The sequence below is a fragment of the Colletotrichum abscissum genome (genome assembly GCF_030869225.1).
Source record: "Colletotrichum abscissum strain IMI 504890 chromosome Unknown Scaffold_5.1, whole genome shotgun sequence".
NCBI classification, from domain to species: domain Eukaryota; kingdom Fungi; phylum Ascomycota; class Sordariomycetes; order Glomerellales; family Glomerellaceae; genus Colletotrichum; species Colletotrichum abscissum.
Window position 1 is genome coordinate 933,895 of NW_026850431.1, and position 17,290 is coordinate 951,184.

At 50.4% G+C, this 17,290-nt stretch overlaps 6 protein-coding genes across 6 annotated transcripts; 5 read left to right on the plus strand and 1 right to left on the minus strand.

Annotated features, from left to right (window-relative positions):
* Positions 1-603: 603 nt before the first annotated feature.
* On the plus strand, positions 604-1,852 carry CABS01_02814 (uncharacterized protein; the record flags this gene model as incomplete). Its single annotated transcript, XM_060536192.1, has 3 exons — positions 604-709; positions 764-1,155; positions 1,220-1,852. 3 exons carry the CDS (start codon positions 604-606, stop codon positions 1,850-1,852), a joined length of 1,131 nt encoding a protein of 376 aa, XP_060394104.1.
* Positions 1,853-2,157: 305 nt separating this feature from the next.
* CABS01_02815 (homogentisate 1,2-dioxygenase) lies at positions 2,158-3,674 on the minus strand (the record flags this gene model as incomplete). The annotated part of the gene is made up of 2 exons (XM_060536193.1): positions 2,158-3,303; positions 3,360-3,674. 2 exons carry the CDS (start codon positions 3,672-3,674, stop codon positions 2,158-2,160), a joined length of 1,461 nt encoding a protein of 486 aa, XP_060394105.1.
* A 493-nt stretch (positions 3,675-4,167) lies between these two features.
* Positions 4,168-5,921, plus strand: CABS01_02816 (uncharacterized protein; the record flags this gene model as incomplete). The annotated part of the gene is made up of 3 exons (XM_060536194.1): positions 4,168-4,749; positions 4,817-5,120; positions 5,179-5,921. The coding sequence occupies 3 exons, from the start codon at positions 4,168-4,170 to the stop codon at positions 5,919-5,921; spliced, it is 1,629 nt and encodes a 542-aa protein (XP_060394106.1).
* A 1,888-nt stretch (positions 5,922-7,809) lies between these two features.
* Positions 7,810-9,446, plus strand: CABS01_02817 (uncharacterized protein; the record flags this gene model as incomplete). The annotated part of the gene is made up of 4 exons (XM_060536195.1): positions 7,810-7,893; positions 8,164-9,028; positions 9,086-9,273; positions 9,336-9,446. 4 exons carry the CDS (start codon positions 7,810-7,812, stop codon positions 9,444-9,446), a joined length of 1,248 nt encoding a protein of 415 aa, XP_060394107.1.
* Positions 9,447-10,324: 878 nt separating this feature from the next.
* Positions 10,325-14,585, plus strand: CABS01_02818 (carboxylesterase; the record flags this gene model as incomplete). The annotated part of the gene is made up of 11 exons (XM_060536196.1): positions 10,325-10,497; positions 10,557-10,838; positions 10,896-11,071; positions 11,143-11,498; positions 11,560-12,124; positions 12,670-12,898; positions 12,971-13,146; positions 13,199-13,246; positions 13,361-13,545; positions 13,603-13,944; positions 14,007-14,585. The coding sequence occupies 11 exons, from the start codon at positions 10,325-10,327 to the stop codon at positions 14,583-14,585; spliced, it is 3,111 nt and encodes a 1,036-aa protein (XP_060394108.1).
* A 978-nt stretch (positions 14,586-15,563) lies between these two features.
* On the plus strand, positions 15,564-17,137 carry CABS01_02819 (FAD binding domain-containing protein; the record flags this gene model as incomplete). Its single annotated transcript, XM_060536197.1, has 5 exons — positions 15,564-15,584; positions 15,637-16,194; positions 16,293-16,609; positions 16,688-16,961; positions 17,051-17,137. The coding sequence occupies 5 exons, from the start codon at positions 15,564-15,566 to the stop codon at positions 17,135-17,137; spliced, it is 1,257 nt and encodes a 418-aa protein (XP_060394109.1).
* Between the last annotated feature and the right edge of the window lie 153 nt (positions 17,138-17,290).

Below are 17,290 nucleotides of genomic sequence, written 5' to 3' on the forward strand. Positions count from 1 at the left end.
TGTTGTTCATCTCACGTCAGCAATGCCAGTCTGGGTACACTACTCATCCCCTTCAAAGAAAACATAGCACGTGACGTCAGCAATGAGATTTCCTCAAAATTATCACGGTGCTTTTCTTGATATTCACTTTACGCATCTTATCAGAGTAATGTACGATTTAAATCCGAGTGAAAGATGGAAGTGCTTGCTCTCGGTCTCTCTTGGGCTTTGAACCAAACGAATTTATCGCAAAGCATCCTTGGGCGTTTGGGCTTGACATCTTTGGTGACCCAGAACACCAACTCGTGGACGCAATTATCTACACAGTTGTCGCCAAATGCCTCGATTCTTTTTCCGAATGAACCCCTTTTCAACAACTATATAAGTAGGTGGCGAGACTGGCACGCACCGGACGTTGGAGTTGTTGTCAATGTCTACACCGAGAACGACATTCAAGTGACAGTATGTTTTGCGAAAGGCAGCCTTTTGCACCCCTAATTGTTCTCTCTACAGATTCGTCATGCAAATGAGCAGGGCACTCCTTTTCTTGCCAGATCGGGTGGTCATGGTGCAACAGAGTCTCTGAGTCTAGCTAAGAATGTTGTGTCCATCGACCTTCGCAGCATGGACCAAGTTGTCATCCCTGAGGATGGCGAGACTGCTACGATTGGAGGCGGAGCTAGTGTGAAGGAGGTTGTCAGTACTCTGTGGGCAACAGGCAAGCAAACAGGTATGCCATCGCAAGAGTCCTTTCGAAACTCCAGGTTTTACTGACAACGAAAAGTGACAGGAATCTGCGAGTGCGTTGGCATTTCTGCCCCAGTTCTAGGAGGCGGTCACGGGTGGCTTCAGGGCCAGTATGGCCTGGCTTCGGACCAAGTCATCTCGGCCAAAGTTGTTCTTCCCGATGGAAAGCTCGTCAGCACGTCCAATAATGAGAATCCCGATCTCTTTTGGGCTCTGAGGGGAGCCGGCCACAACTTTGGCATCGTCACTGAATGGCAGTACCGAGTCCACGATATCAAAAACATCAAGTGGTCTTATCAGATATTTATCTATCTCGGGGACAAACTTGAGGAGATTCTCGATCTGACCAACGATATGATGAAGACTCAGCCACCAGAAGTTACGCATTGGATGTATTTTGTAAACATCCCTGACATCGACCCCAATCGAGTAAGTGTAAACTCCCGTAAGATGCTCATTCCCGAACAGGATTGCGACCGCTAAATGAAGACAGCCCATAATCTGGTACGCCATCATATCGGACGACACCTTCGAAAAGTCTACAGAGTATGCGAAGCCTCTCTATGACATTGATCATATAAATGTCGAAGCTGGTGTGGCGCCTATGCCAGACTTGGCTGGCTTGACCTTCATGAGCAGTGATAGTGTCGGATGCGCCAAAGGCTACACGGGTCTGCGATACCCTATCGGTCTGAAGACCTATGATTTACCTGCCGTCCGGAAAGTGTTTGATGACATCGCCGACATGTCGAACCGCAACCCGGAATTTGCCGGGTCCTTCTTCCTCCTTGAAGGATATTCGACTCACGGCGTGAAAGCCGTCGATGAGAAGAGCTCAGCCTTCCCGCATCGAGATGACGATATTCTGATTACGTCGTACATCATGTACAAGCCGAACGCGTCTCTTGATGCACTTGCTCAAGAATATGGAGAGAAGCTAAGAGGGCATCTATTAGCGGCAAGTCATGAGCCTGACCGCTTGACAGCATATGTGAATTATGCTCATGGAATTGAGTCGCTCGAGGCTATCTATGGATGGGACGAATGGAGGCTGGAGAAGTTGAGAGGGCTGAAAGCGAAATGGGATCCTCAGAACCGAATGAGGTTCTACAATCCTATTGTCTAAGGCTACAGGTTTAGTGTCTTCCTGGTTATCGTAGAGTAGGGGTTAAAGACGTGAAGCAAAGTCTGGTGTGTAAGGTAGGTATAACATCCACCGCGAAGGCCAGATCAGCCTCCCTAAATCCAATCTTCTTTGGTGGTTGCAATAAGCAGTTTCCTCACAAGTTTCCCTTCAGTTAATTCTTAAAATACTCATGAAGTCTTTCGTTGCCTTCCTTTACTCTATACTACGTAGCTTTCCCTGCAATACGAAGCCGCTGGAACATGTTACACCTAACTCGTTCAAATTCTCCCCTCCGCTACAAGTGCTCAACTCAGGTGGTTTGCCTTGTTAGACCTCAAAAGTTTAGGATCGATCTCGAACTGGGAGAAATTGTCGACCAAGTCATCCCACATCTTGGGGTCGTGCTCATGCTTCTCTTTGCTGTTCCAGGCATAGTCGGTGATGGTGAGAGCTCGGCTCGTCTCGAACATGAAGGCAATGGAGCCGAGCGAAATCTGCATTTGAGGGGGATCCGCCTTAGATGCAGCAGCGAACTGCTCGTATGCGACGCCATGAGGTACAAATCCACACTCAAACGAGATACTTCCGGGCTGGAACTCATCGGATCGACCTCCGTATTCGCCATAGATCAGACCCATCAGCTCAGAAGCGCAGTTTCTGTGGTAGTAGGGCGGGCGATAGGTGTGAGATGCAACGTCCCATCTAGGAGAGAAGATCAAGAAGTCGGCCAGGGGCGCAGCTGGATCTCGGGACTTGGCCGTCAAGACACAGAAGATTGACGGATCAATGTGGTCCACGGAGATGGAGCCCACGTTGACAAACTTGGTGAGATCATACTTGAACGGCACGTAGTTTCCATGCCACGCAACCACATCGAAGGGGCAGTGCCGTTGTGTGCTGTTGAAGAACTTTCCGCCGATCTTGTACACGATATTCCAGGGGTCTTCTTTCGTGACCTCGTATGCGGCAACCGGGTGCAAGAAGTCGCGCGCGTTGGCCAACCCGTTCGCTCCCAAAGGACCCAACTCGGGAAGCTCCCAGTTTGAGCCCCAGATCTCCAGGATGTATCCACGAGTCGGTCCTTCAACGTTCACCTTGAAGCGAAGACCACGCTGGATGACGCAAATCTCACCAGGCTGCACGTACAAGAAACCGAACTCAGTTTGGATGTCCAGAGCACCTTGCTGAGGCACAATGAGCCAGTCGCCGTCGGAGTTCGCAAAAGCTCTTTTCGTCATGCTCTTATTGCAGAGGTAGACATGAGTGGCGAGGCCCTCGCGAAGAGTTGGATCTCCAGAGCCGGCGACAGTCTTGAGACCATCGACAAAGTCCAGATCTTGGCCGTCAGGGATCGGGAACGGCTTCCAAGCCAATTGAGTGGGTGAGACGTGAACTCGGGGGTTGATCGGGATAAAAGTCGACTCAGTGTCTTTGTTATCGGGTAGATCGGTCTGCAAGAGAGAAATCAGCGACAAATTCCAAGATTGATGAGAGAAAAAGGACTTACAAATCCCTGGTGAGCAACAGCTGGTCGCGACCGGTAGAGCCAAGCTTTCTTGTTGGAATGCCTGGGCGCAACAAAGGCCGAAGCCGTCACCTGTTCGGCGTACAGTCCATATCTGATGCTTCTCGGGCTATTCTGGCCCCTTGGAATCGTGCCGGCGATAGCCTCTGACTCGAAGCTGTTGTTGAAACCGGGCTGATAAGCGTACGGATCGTTCGGGCGCGTCGCAAAGGAGGGGACTGCTCCGTCTTGCTGCGTCGCCGCCCAGTGGAAGGCGTTTTGGAAGTCCTTCGGCTTAAGATCTTTTGGCGCTGCCATTGTGAAGTGAACTTAGCTCTGAAAATGCGAGGAGGGGTTGATGGATGAGGGGCTGACGATAACGACGGCTCAATGGAGCTATCTATCGCTTTTGTACGAAATGTTCCCCTGTCCATTGAGGAAAGCTTCACCCCACATGGAGCTATCTGAGCTTGGGCAGCTACTCCACACGGCCTTTGCGGCAGTTTGTACGTTGGAGCGTGTGGAGGCTCGGAGAGCTTCGTTGTCGTGCTGAGACGACCTGTGTGGGATTCCACTCCAGACATGTCTCTTAGTGTGCGGGGATGTGGTGTCTCTGTCATGACTGACAAAGTCGCCGAAGTGGGCTCGTGCTCCAATGCGGGCACAATGATTAGGTGTGCATAGTGTGTTCCGGATGGAGAAACACCACTTGTTATGAAAGGTGGCTATTAGAATGTTGTCTGCACAATTTCATATTGAGTTCGATCAGGCAGGGCACACTTTAATTGCTATCACAACGTGATTATACGCAATGTCATTACTCAAGTTATTAAGTTTTCTTTCTATTACCATAGTTTTGGCTCACTTTTACATCAAGAGCAGAACAACTGCCACTCCAAAGGGGTATAAGACCATTCCAGGACCAAAGGGGTGGCCCTTACTAGGCAATGCGCCACAGCTAGGTTCAGCACCACATCGACAAGTCCAGCGATGGGCTCAAGATTATGGCGAGATTGTCAAAGTCCGCCTCGGCTGGGAAAACTGGGTTTTCGTCAATAGCCCAGATGCCGTCCGCGAGATATTTGACAAACAATCGGCAAAGACCTCTGGAAGGTCACCAATGCCGGTACTCTCTGACCTTCTGTCCGGGAGCAACAGGCTCTTACTTTTGACTTACGGGTCCAAATGGCGACAATTGCGAACGATTGTGCACAAGCTCCTTACGCCAAAAGCTTCGGACACGTACAAGCCATCACAAGAGTTTGAGGCCAAACAACTCCTCTACGACATCGCGACCGATAACACAGATCAAGAAAGTTTCTACATGCATGTCCGCCGGTATACCACATCTGTTGTACTCACCAGTACATACGGACTTCGTGTTCCTAAGTGGGTACGTAGTTATTTTTGTGTCAACTCTTCGAAGAGGAGGAAAGCTAACTCCTAGTTTAAAAACACAGGACTGCGAAGATGTGCGTCAGATTTACGACCTTTTGAAAGACTTCACCGAAGTTGCAGAGCCTGGCGCTTACATCGCTGACATGTTTCCTCCTCTTGCCAATCTTCCATCGTTTCTCCAGTGGTGGCGTCCGGCTGCTATTCAGGCTTACGAAAAGCAGAGAAAAATCTGGATGCATTACTGGAATGGCTTGAAGACTTCGGTGGCCGAGAAGAAAGCACCTGAGTGCTTCGTGAAGCAGTTCATGGAGTCAGACTTTGAGAAACTTGGCATTACCGATGTTCAGGCCGGTTTTGTTGCAGGCTGTAAGTATCGTATTAAGCTCTACTATTACTTGCATGCGGAGCACTAACTCCAGTAAAGCCATGATTGAGGCCGGATCTGAGACAACTTCGTCAGCGTTGAATAGCTGCATTCTTTACCTGGCGGCGAACCCCAGAGTACAGGACATTGCCAATGAAGAGCTAACGAGGGTGATTGGCGACGAGAGATCGCCAACTTTTGCAGACGAAGCCAGCCTGCCCTACATCAGAGCAACTGGGAAAGAGGTCCTTCGCATCAGGCCAGTAACCACGATAGGAAGTCCACATTACACGACCTCGGACGTCGTCTATAAGGATTATTACATCCCCAAGGACACCGTCGTCGCGATTCCTCAATACGTGCTACATTTCAGCTCCGACAAATGGACCGACCCTGAAGATTTCAACCCATCACGTTACTTGGCGTATCCTGAAAAGGCTGGCTTTTACGCCGCTCAGGGAGACGCTAAAGCTCGTGACCATTTTGACTTTGGTGGAGGGAGACGCATCTGCCCTGGCATGCATCTAGCCGAGAACAGCCTGTTCATCACACTGGCTAAGATCTTGTGGGCCTTCAAGATTGAGCCGGCATTAGACCCGAATGGCAAGGAACTACCGATAGATCTATCCGATGAGGCCTATGAACCGGGTATTAATACTCTTCCCAAGCCCTTCAAGGTCCGATTCACCTCACGCAACAACAGACGAGCTGAAGTTCTCAAGTCTGAATGGTTCCAAGCAGAAAGAGAAGGATTCTACTTGGGAAGCGTCAAAGTTGACACGCAGGGAATGGTTGTAGCATAGTTAGGTATTCGAAGAGCGCGACGGGGAGTAACGGAGGGCGATCCGCTCGTGTTCCGTCTTTCGAGTCATTGGTTGCGTTTCGTCCGAGCTGTAACATACAAGAACCACACGTCTGCATGGGTCAAACGGAGCATTAAGACCAATAGCAACTAGCATATTTGTACAAGGCCACCTCAGATCCAATGTTCTCAATGCCGGTGGACACAAATGCGATGAACCCCACACTTTTCCCCGCAACCGCCGAGGTAGCGAAGAGTTGATAATAACTTACTGATCAGCTAACTGCGCACGCTGCGGCGGCCCGCGGGCGTTCCCCATGTCCGTCTTGGCGCTATTTTGTCGATCCTTGATGACGATGCGGTCTGGTTGGTTCCTGAGGACGATACTCCAACAAACTGAGTCGTGTTTCCCCATGTTCTCCCCAACAACGCCATAGAAGTTACTGCTCGTCTTACTTTATTCTTGAGATACCCGTCATACACCTTATCGACAAACATCTTACTTTAGTTATCTCACCCGTCACCAAACTCAGAATATTTGTACCTCATGTCCTCCACCACATCCTTACCCGTCCATGGGCCCGGACAAGTAGTCGCGTCGACAGAGACGGCAAAGGCAGGGGAAAAGCGTGCTCGCAGGACCGCTCGCCCTTATAAGTGTGCCCACTGCCCTAAGGTCTTCAAACGCAGTGAGCATTGTATCCGCCACGAGCGAAGTCATACAAACGAGAAGCCTTATGCCTGCCAGTACTGTTTAAAGACATATTCAAGAAAGTGAGGCTCCCTCCTGATAGCCTGGCACTGTCTGAGCGATGGTCAGAGATTAATCGGAAGGCAGAGACCTCGTCACGCGGCATGAAAAGACACTGCATGCGGAACACAACAGCAAAGTCGTCGACGATCCGTCTAATGATGATGATGGCGATGCGTCGTCGGAGGCAAGTTCGAGTGAAAGGGAGCATGACCCTAAACGGCAGCGTGCCTATCGCACCCCTCTGAGCCAGCCCTCGCTGGGAGATGGCCCTAGGAGAGACTCTTGCTCTTCGACCCTAGTTTCCAATAGCATTGTGGTCTCAACGCAACCTAAGAAAATCCCGAGAGAGATTCACCAATTTCGGCAGCGCGGACAAGCGGCTCCCACTCCTCCACAAACGCACAATATCTCCATCTCAGATTCTGCAGACGCCTTGGGCATGTTTTTCGATACTCGTCCCGAATCGATTTTTGGCAATAGTCGACCTCAAGATCTACCCATGACACAAGGGGCAGTCTTTGATCACCTGCGGACCCAACTCACTGAAGGAACCGCAAATAGGGGTCATGTGCCAAACGGGCACCCTTCGCTGCCAGAAAATGGCTCAGCTCTCGGCTCCTTGGACTCTTTTCTTGCAGATCCAATTTCACAGTCGGTATTGCCTATATCTGAGGAGCCGTTTGACTTCGCACATGACTTTGGTTTCCTCGACGCTCCAGATTGGATGGAATTATCGAACACAGGCACTGGCCTTGAGGCTTCGAATGACTCGACTGCCAGCCCTCCAGAGAAGTCATGCTCCTTTGAGAGGAGTCTTCATCACGCAGATAAAGAGACTTGGCCAGAAACCTTGAAGTCTACATCCCAAGCCGTTACCGGGCGCAATCTTCCACGTCTGCTTGAGAATAAGCGATGTACGAAGCCAAGTCTTACCATGGACAAGCCCATGCATGACTCAATTTGCAGAGACGTGAATAAGAGACTTACTGGACCTGATATATCCAAGGACATCCCTCCGTTGAAGGCTTGTCAGAGCTTTCTCTCCAGTTACGTGGAGTGCTTTCATTGCCACTTGCCCCTGGTTCACCTGCAGACTATTTCGCATGGTGACATTCCTAGCCCCCTGATACTGGCTATGTGCAGTATTGGGGCTCTCTATCGCTTAGATCGCCGTCGAGCCCGGCGTCTTTGGGATCTTGCGCTGAGGCTGATTGAGCCAGTGAGTTACTCCTTCTCTGATCTTATATTCAAGGCGAACTTCAGAGCTAATGATTGTGTGCCCTGTAGATCCTCACGAGGGATTGTCCACTCTGGGTTATGCAAACGAAATTTCTCTTAACGTTCTTCGCGACATTCAGTGGCGACAAAGACTTGGCGGCCCAGTCTATAGGGGAGTGTAGCCATTACACTTTAGTAGGTTCCAGCCCATATTTCAGTGTTGCTATAATATGTAATAGAGAGACCAGAGTCAATACTTACATATTGATAGTTGTATGCAAAGATGCGGCGTCAGCTGCAACAAGACAACGCGGACCTCCTAAGTTCAACATGGGCAGACTGGGTGCAACGCGAATCATGGAAGAGACTCCTTGGTGCCATTTATGTGACAAACACGGTCAACACCATCATCTACGGCCTCAGTCCTGCCTTCAATGCCAGTCAAGATCTAGAAATTGAGCACTTCCATGACGAGAACCTCTGGAATGCGTTATCAGCCAATGAGTGGCGAGAACTGCGAGCCGCTTACAGAAAGAAGAACTCAAGAACCACCAAGGATATTTTGAAAGATGTTTTGGCCGAGAACACCGATGATTCCAGTTTCGAATCATACAATATCTCACCATTCTCTGCGCTCATCCTGGTACATGCTATCCTCATACACACCTGGCAACTTTCCCAACTTTCGGAAACCTCAGCGAATTTCTCCTTTCGTTCAATAACTGGGACTTCCTCTCTAGGGAGCTCTCTTCTCTCAAATGCCTTAATCTCTCTAGACAGGTGTCACGGGCTACTGAAGCAAACTCGAGAAGGTCAGCTTGAGGATATGGACGATAACGACATCACGTCGCTATGTTTCAGCTCACATGCGATCCTTAGAGCCGCCTACATCCGGCTCTTCGATAACACTAAGAGTTTCGATCGTCTCTGTCTGCTCGCTGAAGACCCAAGCACCATTAACAGCAACGTCACCACATTCGCGAACACGAAGCTAGATAGGAACATCGACTGCGTGAAGGTCATCGAGAAGACGCTGGAGGGTATCCAGCTACCAGTGAAGATGGGCCACATGCTCATACGTAAGACAGCTGCTTTCAGATGGAGCGTAGAGCATGCGGTCGCAGCTTGGGACAATGGTAAGTACTACTCCGCAGGTGAAAGACTGTGAACTATGCTCAACTAACATTGAATAGTACTATTCACCACGAAATGGGCTCACGCGATCGAATTAGACAGGAGAAGGGGCATCGAGCCCAGTGCAGCTGAACTAGGCCTGCTCATGAAGATCAAGGACGTACTCGAGGAATCGGACTATGACACAGATGAGAGCACATCCCTCGCTGCAGGCTTAGCTAAAACTTGCAGTCTATTCCTTCAAGACGTAAGTTACTGATTCCAGTGATTGTCTTCTTTAGCACTTGATAACTGACGATGTGTCGCTAGGTATGGGTATGGGGTATCACAGTCAGGATGGGCGATGTTCTAGAGCGATTGGCACGGGCATACGAGCGAGAGATGGAGGCTGCTGGGCCTGCATGTCAACCACAGAACTAGTGCATAGAAGACGCGATCTGCATTGCACTATACGTGGGGAGGTATATCAAACCTATACCGTCCCGCAGGTGTGTGATCAGTCATCAAGAAACCAATGAAAAACCTTGTGCGGGCATGATATCTCCGCAGAGCTTCCCTGCTACGAGCACTCTCCCGTCCGAGCCAACCAACCTCGCAACTAGTCCAACGTCATCATCAGATAAGAAACGGTTTCATTACTACCACTAAATCTTGTAAAGTGTATCAAAGCGTAGGTAGAGCATTATTGGACAAGACTGACCGATGAGACTAGCGCTAGACTCAATATCAGCGGCATGAGGTGAGTGCTATGCCACAGTCTTCAAGATACCATTTCGAGCGTTTCCGAGGCTTCGATGACGCTCAACGTGAACTGACAAGCCTGGTTTATTGGAAAATAGTCCAGCATGACGTTCCGTGTAGCAAAGCAGCCGATGCCCAGGGCGCGATGAATGGCTTGACGCGTTGCTGACGCGATTCTCACAGCAGCTGCATGTGGGGGAGCTCTCAAGCTGCTCGAAATCCCATGCGGGGTAACGTGGGGTAGCTATCAGGAGCTTCAACAGCAAGACAGAATACATCGCGGGATTCGCTCCGGGTGATCCGGTCGCTCGCCTTCAGGATGTGGAATCAATATCGCTCACCAGCTTGAAGTTAAGTCGATAAACCAGAATCTAATTCAAGCTGCCGGGTTGAGGATATCTGTTTCTGAAGTCTTTATTGAAAGCTCCGACCAAATTGACTCCTGCGCGTATATTACCTTAGCCACATTGAAGTCATCGGCCAACCGAGCATTTTCTCTATCTGTATCAACTTTTTGACGAGCTATTCTGAACTTCCAAAAGCACTGAATAATCAAGATGGTCTCAAATGCCCAAGATTTCGATCACCCAATCATTGGGAAAGTGAAGGGCAAAGCATCCGACGGAGTAATCCAGTTCCTCGGCCTCAAGTATGCTACTCTACAGCACTGGTTCGACAATGCGAAGCTTGTCCAGTACGATGGCAGTGGACTCAACGCTACACGCCACGGGTGTGTTATCCTCATGTTTTTCTGTAATACCAAATCACTTAGTTAATCGTGTTTATCAGTCCGCAAGCCGTATCCGACCCAGACGGAGTGAAGAATGAACACATGATCATTCAGAAGTCGCTCCCAATACCCGAGTTCCCCGGTCTCTCGGGGACCGAGTGTCTCAATCTGAATCTCACAGCGCCCCTGGAAATTGGTGACCTAAAGCAAGTGCCAGTTCTGGTTTTCATTCACGGCGGAGGGTTCGGCACGGGATCCAACTGGTGGCCTCAGTATGATACCAAGCGCATAGTCCAACATTCAAACAAGCTTGGGAAGCCCATCATCGCCGTCAACATCAAGTATAACATGTCTTCTCCAAATAAACCGTTCTAGCTTTCGTAACTAACATCTGATAGTTACCGCCTCGGAATCCCTGGATTTCTGACATCAGAGGAGCTTCGCAAAGAAGGATTCAAAAGCAATCAAGGTCATCATGATCAGAGGATGGCTTTGGAGTGGGTGGGAAAATACGTGTCGGGATTCGGGGGAAATCCTCAGAGTGTGACCGTTGTAGGTGAAAGCGCTGGTGGCAGTAAGTCTCATCCGTCGGTCCCTCGGCATTTCGGTCTCGAAACCGAGACCGCATCTCTTACTTTTTTCTAGTCTCGGCGGGCCGTCTATTATACTCTGAGAAAGCTCTTGCCTCTCAACTCATTATCTTGGGAGGCTCGCCGCCGTCCCTCGCACCCTTGGAGCTCGGTGTGGCTGAGCAGGCGTACAAAGGCGTTGTAAAAGCTTTGGGAGCTGAAGATGTGAGTTCGAGTGAACGTATCAAGATCTTGTCAAGGGCGTCCCCCGAAGAGCTCTCCTCGAAGATTGGCAGAAGCCTTCCTTTCCTGCCGGTTCTCGATGAAGAAACAGTCCCGTTCGTGCCGACGTTCGAGACGGCGTCAGCTGGGAAGCTAATTCCCAAGACAACATCTTGTAAAGCTATCATGGTCGGGTACGCCCCCTTGGATGTGAGTACCATCAATATTTCGGTCACATTCTCGGCTTAATGTAACTAAACCAACCACACAGGCGAGCATATTTGGGTTTATGGGTCTTTTCCAGCGAAAGGAGAACATCGCAGCCTCGTTCACGCAAATCATCAACACAGCTCTGTCACACCATGCGGGCATTGCTGCGCAGATTCTGCAGGCATACGACATTAATGACACCACAAACGACGATGAGGCTTTCATCCGAGTTCTGCAATTCGCCTCTGATATTGGATTTCGGGCAACGGCAGAGTCATTTGCCAACAGCTTTCACGGCGACTCCTATTTGTTGGAGTTTGCCGAGCCCAATCCGTGGGAAGGGCCATTTAGGGGCTACAGCACCCATGTCCTCGACGTGGCATTCCTCTTCCAAAACTATAAGGAACATCTTGGAGAGGAGCAGCGAAAGTCCGCCGAATCATTTGTCACCGACATAGTTGACTTTGTTCATGGTCAAGCTCCATGGAAGCGGTTTCAAGATGCCGGCGGGCGGGTGGTGTACCAAGATGGGACGAGAGCTTACAAGGAGGCCGGGGCTAGCACGGCACGATATGATTTGCTGCTCGAGTTGGGTGAAAAGATTGGGCTGGACACACTACTGAAAGGTTGGGAGGCATTCCTGTTCCATCAATAGATGGTCCACGGACCAACTGGGGAGCTTCAGGCGAGGGGATGCTTGTCAAAGGCATCGGGTGGTATTCATCAATTCTCAGAAGAATCTCCCGTATTGTCGGCACGTTTACTGGGTATCTTCCTAACGGTCTCTACTCCCTGAATCTGTGATCAAAACGCCAAACACTCGTTGCTTCAAGAATTTCACGTGTGGCACACTTTCAATATGTCTGTGTGCTTTCAACGGCCTTCGGAATTCCTGATCGGTACCTTCACGCGAAGAATCACGAGATCTCTTGGTAATTGAGTGATAGTTTAACTGCACTTCAACGGCGAATCTGAAGGGGTGTGTGTGTTTATGTGTGTGTATGTGTGTTTTTGCCGCGGAAATAGTCACCTGATGCGGGGTCGACTTGCGAAGATAGAGCTCCTGACCGCGGGGAAACCATCATTACTCATCCAGTGTCCTCCACTTGACACTTGGTCTTTCGTCCGGTGTATCCTGTCCCACGGAGATGACCTAGAGCTCGGATTACAGTTAGAAATCCTGTCAGAATTAGCGTAACTCTGTTTGTTCTTTCCTATGCCATTGGAATAACGATGGCCTATACTCTCGAAAGCAAATCTCTGGGTTCAACTCTATGTGGCGTTGATTTAGGGACGATCGCACAGTTTAGAGGCATCCCATATGGCAAGATTGTTTCGCGATTTGCCAAACCCGAGCCATTAGTGGCACTGCCGCAAGACATCAACTGTACTGAGTTTGGGTACGTTCTTTCTGACATTCGGTCTGAACATTTGTCGGTGAAGGAAAGGCTGACTAGTTCTCGTGTTCACAGCCCTCGGTGTCCACAAGTCAAAGTTGATGTAGGGCATCTATTGCGTATACCTCCTGAGCACAGGCTACCCGTTGAGGCCGAAGATGAGTTTCGATGCCTCAACTTGGACGTTACGGTGCCCAAATCACAAGAACTGCTGACGGCTCAAAGATTACCTGTTTTGGTCTGGATACACGGTATGCTTGTCAAAGTCAGGGGCTGATGTTTTGACTAACACGGACATCTCAGGCGGCTCACAGGCGGTTACTTTTGGAAGCGCGGCCTCTGGCGTGTGCGGTACGAACTGCGCCCTGCTTTCCGCTATGTCCCCTTATCCGCCCCCAAAGGATCCTTCGTGAAATGTATCGTACTAGCGCTAGTATACTAGGCACTGACAGCTGCAAACTTTAGACACGAGAAGAATAGTGGAAGATTCCGTGAACTTGAGTAAACCCGTCATCGTCGTGACAGTTCAGTACAGACTCAACATCTTCGCGTTCGGAAGCGAAAGTAGCTCGAGTAACCTCGCTCTGCAAGATCAATCATTGGCTCTCAAATGGGTCACTGATCACATTCCGGATTTCGGAGGTGACCCGGTAACAAGTCACATTCCCATCTGCCATAGACGGGAGACCACTGACAGGCTTCCGTAGAATGATGTCTCACTGGCTGGAGAGAGTGCTGGAGCGGTATACTGCCACGCCCACATAGCGGCTGGCCTTGAAGTAAGAAGAGTCATACTCTCTTCTGGCTCGCTGTACCTTTCTCCTCCTCAGCCAAGGACAAAGGCTTCTGCTTTACGCCAAACACTCGTGAATCATCTTGGTACACTGGGTGACTTTGACTTGAGCACAGCCCCTGTTGAAAAATTGGTGAAGGCCATAGAACTAGCTGGAATACATTCATGGTTCCTTCAAGTGGATCCTACTCTTGTTGGGTGGGAGACAGCAATAGGGGCTGCGGAGAGCGTGATGATAGGTGATGTTCGAGACGAGGTATGTGTTGTACCCATGGGCTTGAACTGGTTGCCCTCCTTCCAATTAACCTTCACAAATAGGCCGTTCTCTGGCGAGAGGGCATATGGAAAATGGAAGCTTCAGAGATTGCTCAGGCATTCAGCTATGCCGGCGAACACCAGGACACGCTCAAAAAACTCTACAACATTCATTCTGACAGAGCCTCCGCTTCCAAGATAGGGGCGTTGGACTTCATGAATGACTACAAATTTCTTCTCCCAGCGGAGAACATTGCTCGCCTATTTAGGGCAGCAAACAAACCCGCCTATCGATATCTCGTTGATGAGTGCAACCCCTGGCAACCCTCAAATGGAGCTCATCACGCGGTGGATTTGCTTTTTCTCTTTGGAGGATTTGATCTTTCATTTGCTCCTGGTGCACAACAGACTGGAAAGCAGATGCGCAAGTCAGTGATCGAATTTCTTCACGCCCAGGAGCCGTGGCAGTTGGGTAGCTACGCAGCGTTCGGACCCTACGGGATGTTTCAAGAACTTGATAGCGTCGGCGTCAAGCTCCGGAGACGATCGGAACAGGCGGAATTTCTGCATTCGGTTCCTTCAGAGATCTTGGATAAGGTGTTCTTTGCCCTTGCGGCCGGCCGGATCAGCTTACTAAACTGATGGCAGCCACGAAGTGCGTCACAATAGTACGCATACACGTACGAATAGTAGTTCAGTAGTAGTCTGGTAATTTCAATATCTCCAAAGTTTGGCAAGTCTTTCCAGTATTGATTTTCCAGATTCCCGCTATCATTGGTACTGCCCAGAATCGGAGACATATGACTCGCCCGACCAGACTTGACAGCATCTTGGATCGCTCTGATGCCAAACTAGACTAAAATGTGCTTGTGGCCTGCCCTGCGATACGTGCGTTCGTGGACCATGTCCGTATGCCTGTTCGTGCCGGCCTCTCATAATGCTACCACCTGCCTCACATGGGTCCTCTTTCCGACGGGACGACGGTTGCGGGGTTTAACTCGCTGCTTTTTGACAAAGAGACTCCGCAAACCGTTCGATTTTTGAAATACAGCCATGCCGAAAATAGTCAGGCCAACAATCAGTGGGCCACCTAGGTGCCTGATGAAGAGAAAACTAAGGCAATCTAATTAGATAGTACCCCATGTGGGGGACACACACAACATTGTTACATCGCTGAGTGATGGATGGTGGGGTCCACGGGTGTTTGTGGAGGCCACGCCCGGCGAGCGTTCATCCTGGATGTGGAGGAGTTCCGGTGCCCGCGCCGGTGATGGGCGCGGGGGAACGGGGATCATGCGGTATTCACATGAGACGTAGAGTGAGTGAGCAACGCATCATCGAATGTAACTTCCAACGCATTCATAACTGCAAAGGTTCTTTTACTTCAAAACAGACCCTGAGTGTACTCCGTGGATTTGCAGATGCACACGCCCTTACTGTATCTTACATTTGACCTGAGCCACACATTATTACACGTACGGATACACCGTACATCAAATTTACCAGATAATTATCTTCGCGTGAACCCTCCTGAGCCACGTCTTTTCGCAATATCCCCATAGCAATTGGGTGACCGAACCTTCTTTGACAGGCACACCTCCCCTCTCTGACTAGCTAGCCATGTCCCCAGGGCTGAAAAATGTAAACACGCTGGCCTGTCCGCTATCAAACTTTGACTGAGCATGCCCTTTAGGTTATCATTGTCGGGGCCGGCCCTGCTGGGCAGCTGCTAGGGCTGCTTCTGGGTCGGGACGCCATTCCCGTTACGATCGTCGAGCAGACATTGGAGCTCGACGATAAGCCCAGAGCCACCCACTACGCTCCACCGGCGATGAAGGTCCTGAATCGCGCCGGCCTGGGGAGCGACCTGCGGAAATACGGGTTTCTTCCCGATGGAGTTGCATGGCGCAAGCCAGACGGGACGCGCATTGCGGGCATCAGCAACGAGATTGACGGTGATGATCCAGATCGCATGGTTGCACTGCCCTTGTGCGACCTGGCGCGGTTGATCTACGATCACTCGAAGCATCTACCATCCGTCACGTACCTGTTTCATCATCGGGTGACAGCAATCGGTCAGGACGATTCCCGTGCCTGGGTCGACGTGGAGAACGGGGACACAGGGGACAAGTCACAGCTTTTTGGTGACTTTGTTATTGGGTGCGACGGGGCTAACAGTATTGTCCGGCGATCGTTGTTTGGGAACGAATTTCCTGGCAAGACATGGGATGAGCAGATTGTGGCCACGAACGTAGGTTATACCTTCTTTCGGCCCGTTGTCGATGTGGTCCTCTCTATCGAGAAGCCCGGGTGCTCGAGTGTCAGGTCGACGAACTGATGATCTCACAGGTCTACTACGACTTTAGTCGCTTTGGGTACTCAGACTCCAACTTCATTCTAGACTCAAAGGACTGGTTCATGGCGGCCAAAATCACCAAAGATGGCCTATGGCGTGTAACGTATGGTGAAGCTACGGGCTCGACCCCCGAAGATATTCTCGGCAGGCAGCCGGAGAGGTTTAGAAGTATACTACCTGGACACCCTAAACCGGACGAGTACAAGCTCGTCAGTATCAGCCCATACAAGGTCCATCAACGGCTAGCCAAGAGAATGATTGCCGGCCGGATTTTGCTCGCTGCAGATGCAGCGCACCTCTGCAACCCCTTGTAGGCATCTTTGCTCTTTTCGCTCGGTAATTTCCGTGGCCCGTAGCGCGCAGGTTGTGCTGACGATCGTCATGGTAGTGGGGGTCTCGGCCTCACCGGCGGCATCGTCGACGTCGAAGGCCTCTACGAGTGTTTGTCCGGGATACATCGCAATAAGGCGAGCCGGAGCATTCTGGAAGTCTACGACCAAGTGCGGCGACAGAAGTATCAAGACATTATTGACCCGATATCCAGCGAGAATTTGCGCCGCATGTTCAGCGTCCACCCCGACGAGGTGCTGGCTTCCGACCCGTTCCTCAAGCTTTGCAAAGATGCTGAATCGGATCAAGAAAAGCTGAAGGAACTGAGCAAGGTGAGTTTGGATGACAGGCCACTCTGACGTTTTGATCGTTATTTCTTTTCGGTTTCGCAGTCTGGCTCACAAAAAGGTTCTCCTGGCAGGGCGCACAAGCACTGGGCTATGACTTTAGGAAGCATTACACTTCTGGAGATGGTGGTGTAGGAGGGGGACTAGGCACTCGTCTTTAGCAACAAATAAGCTGAGCTAGCAGCGAAATAGAAGACTCACCGGCCCAAATCGATTGGTTCTCGGGAGAAGCCGAACCACCATAGCAGAAAAAGACCCGGCACTGGGAGCATTGTTTGCCGCAATAGGCTAAATGCAAATATGCTCGATGTTGT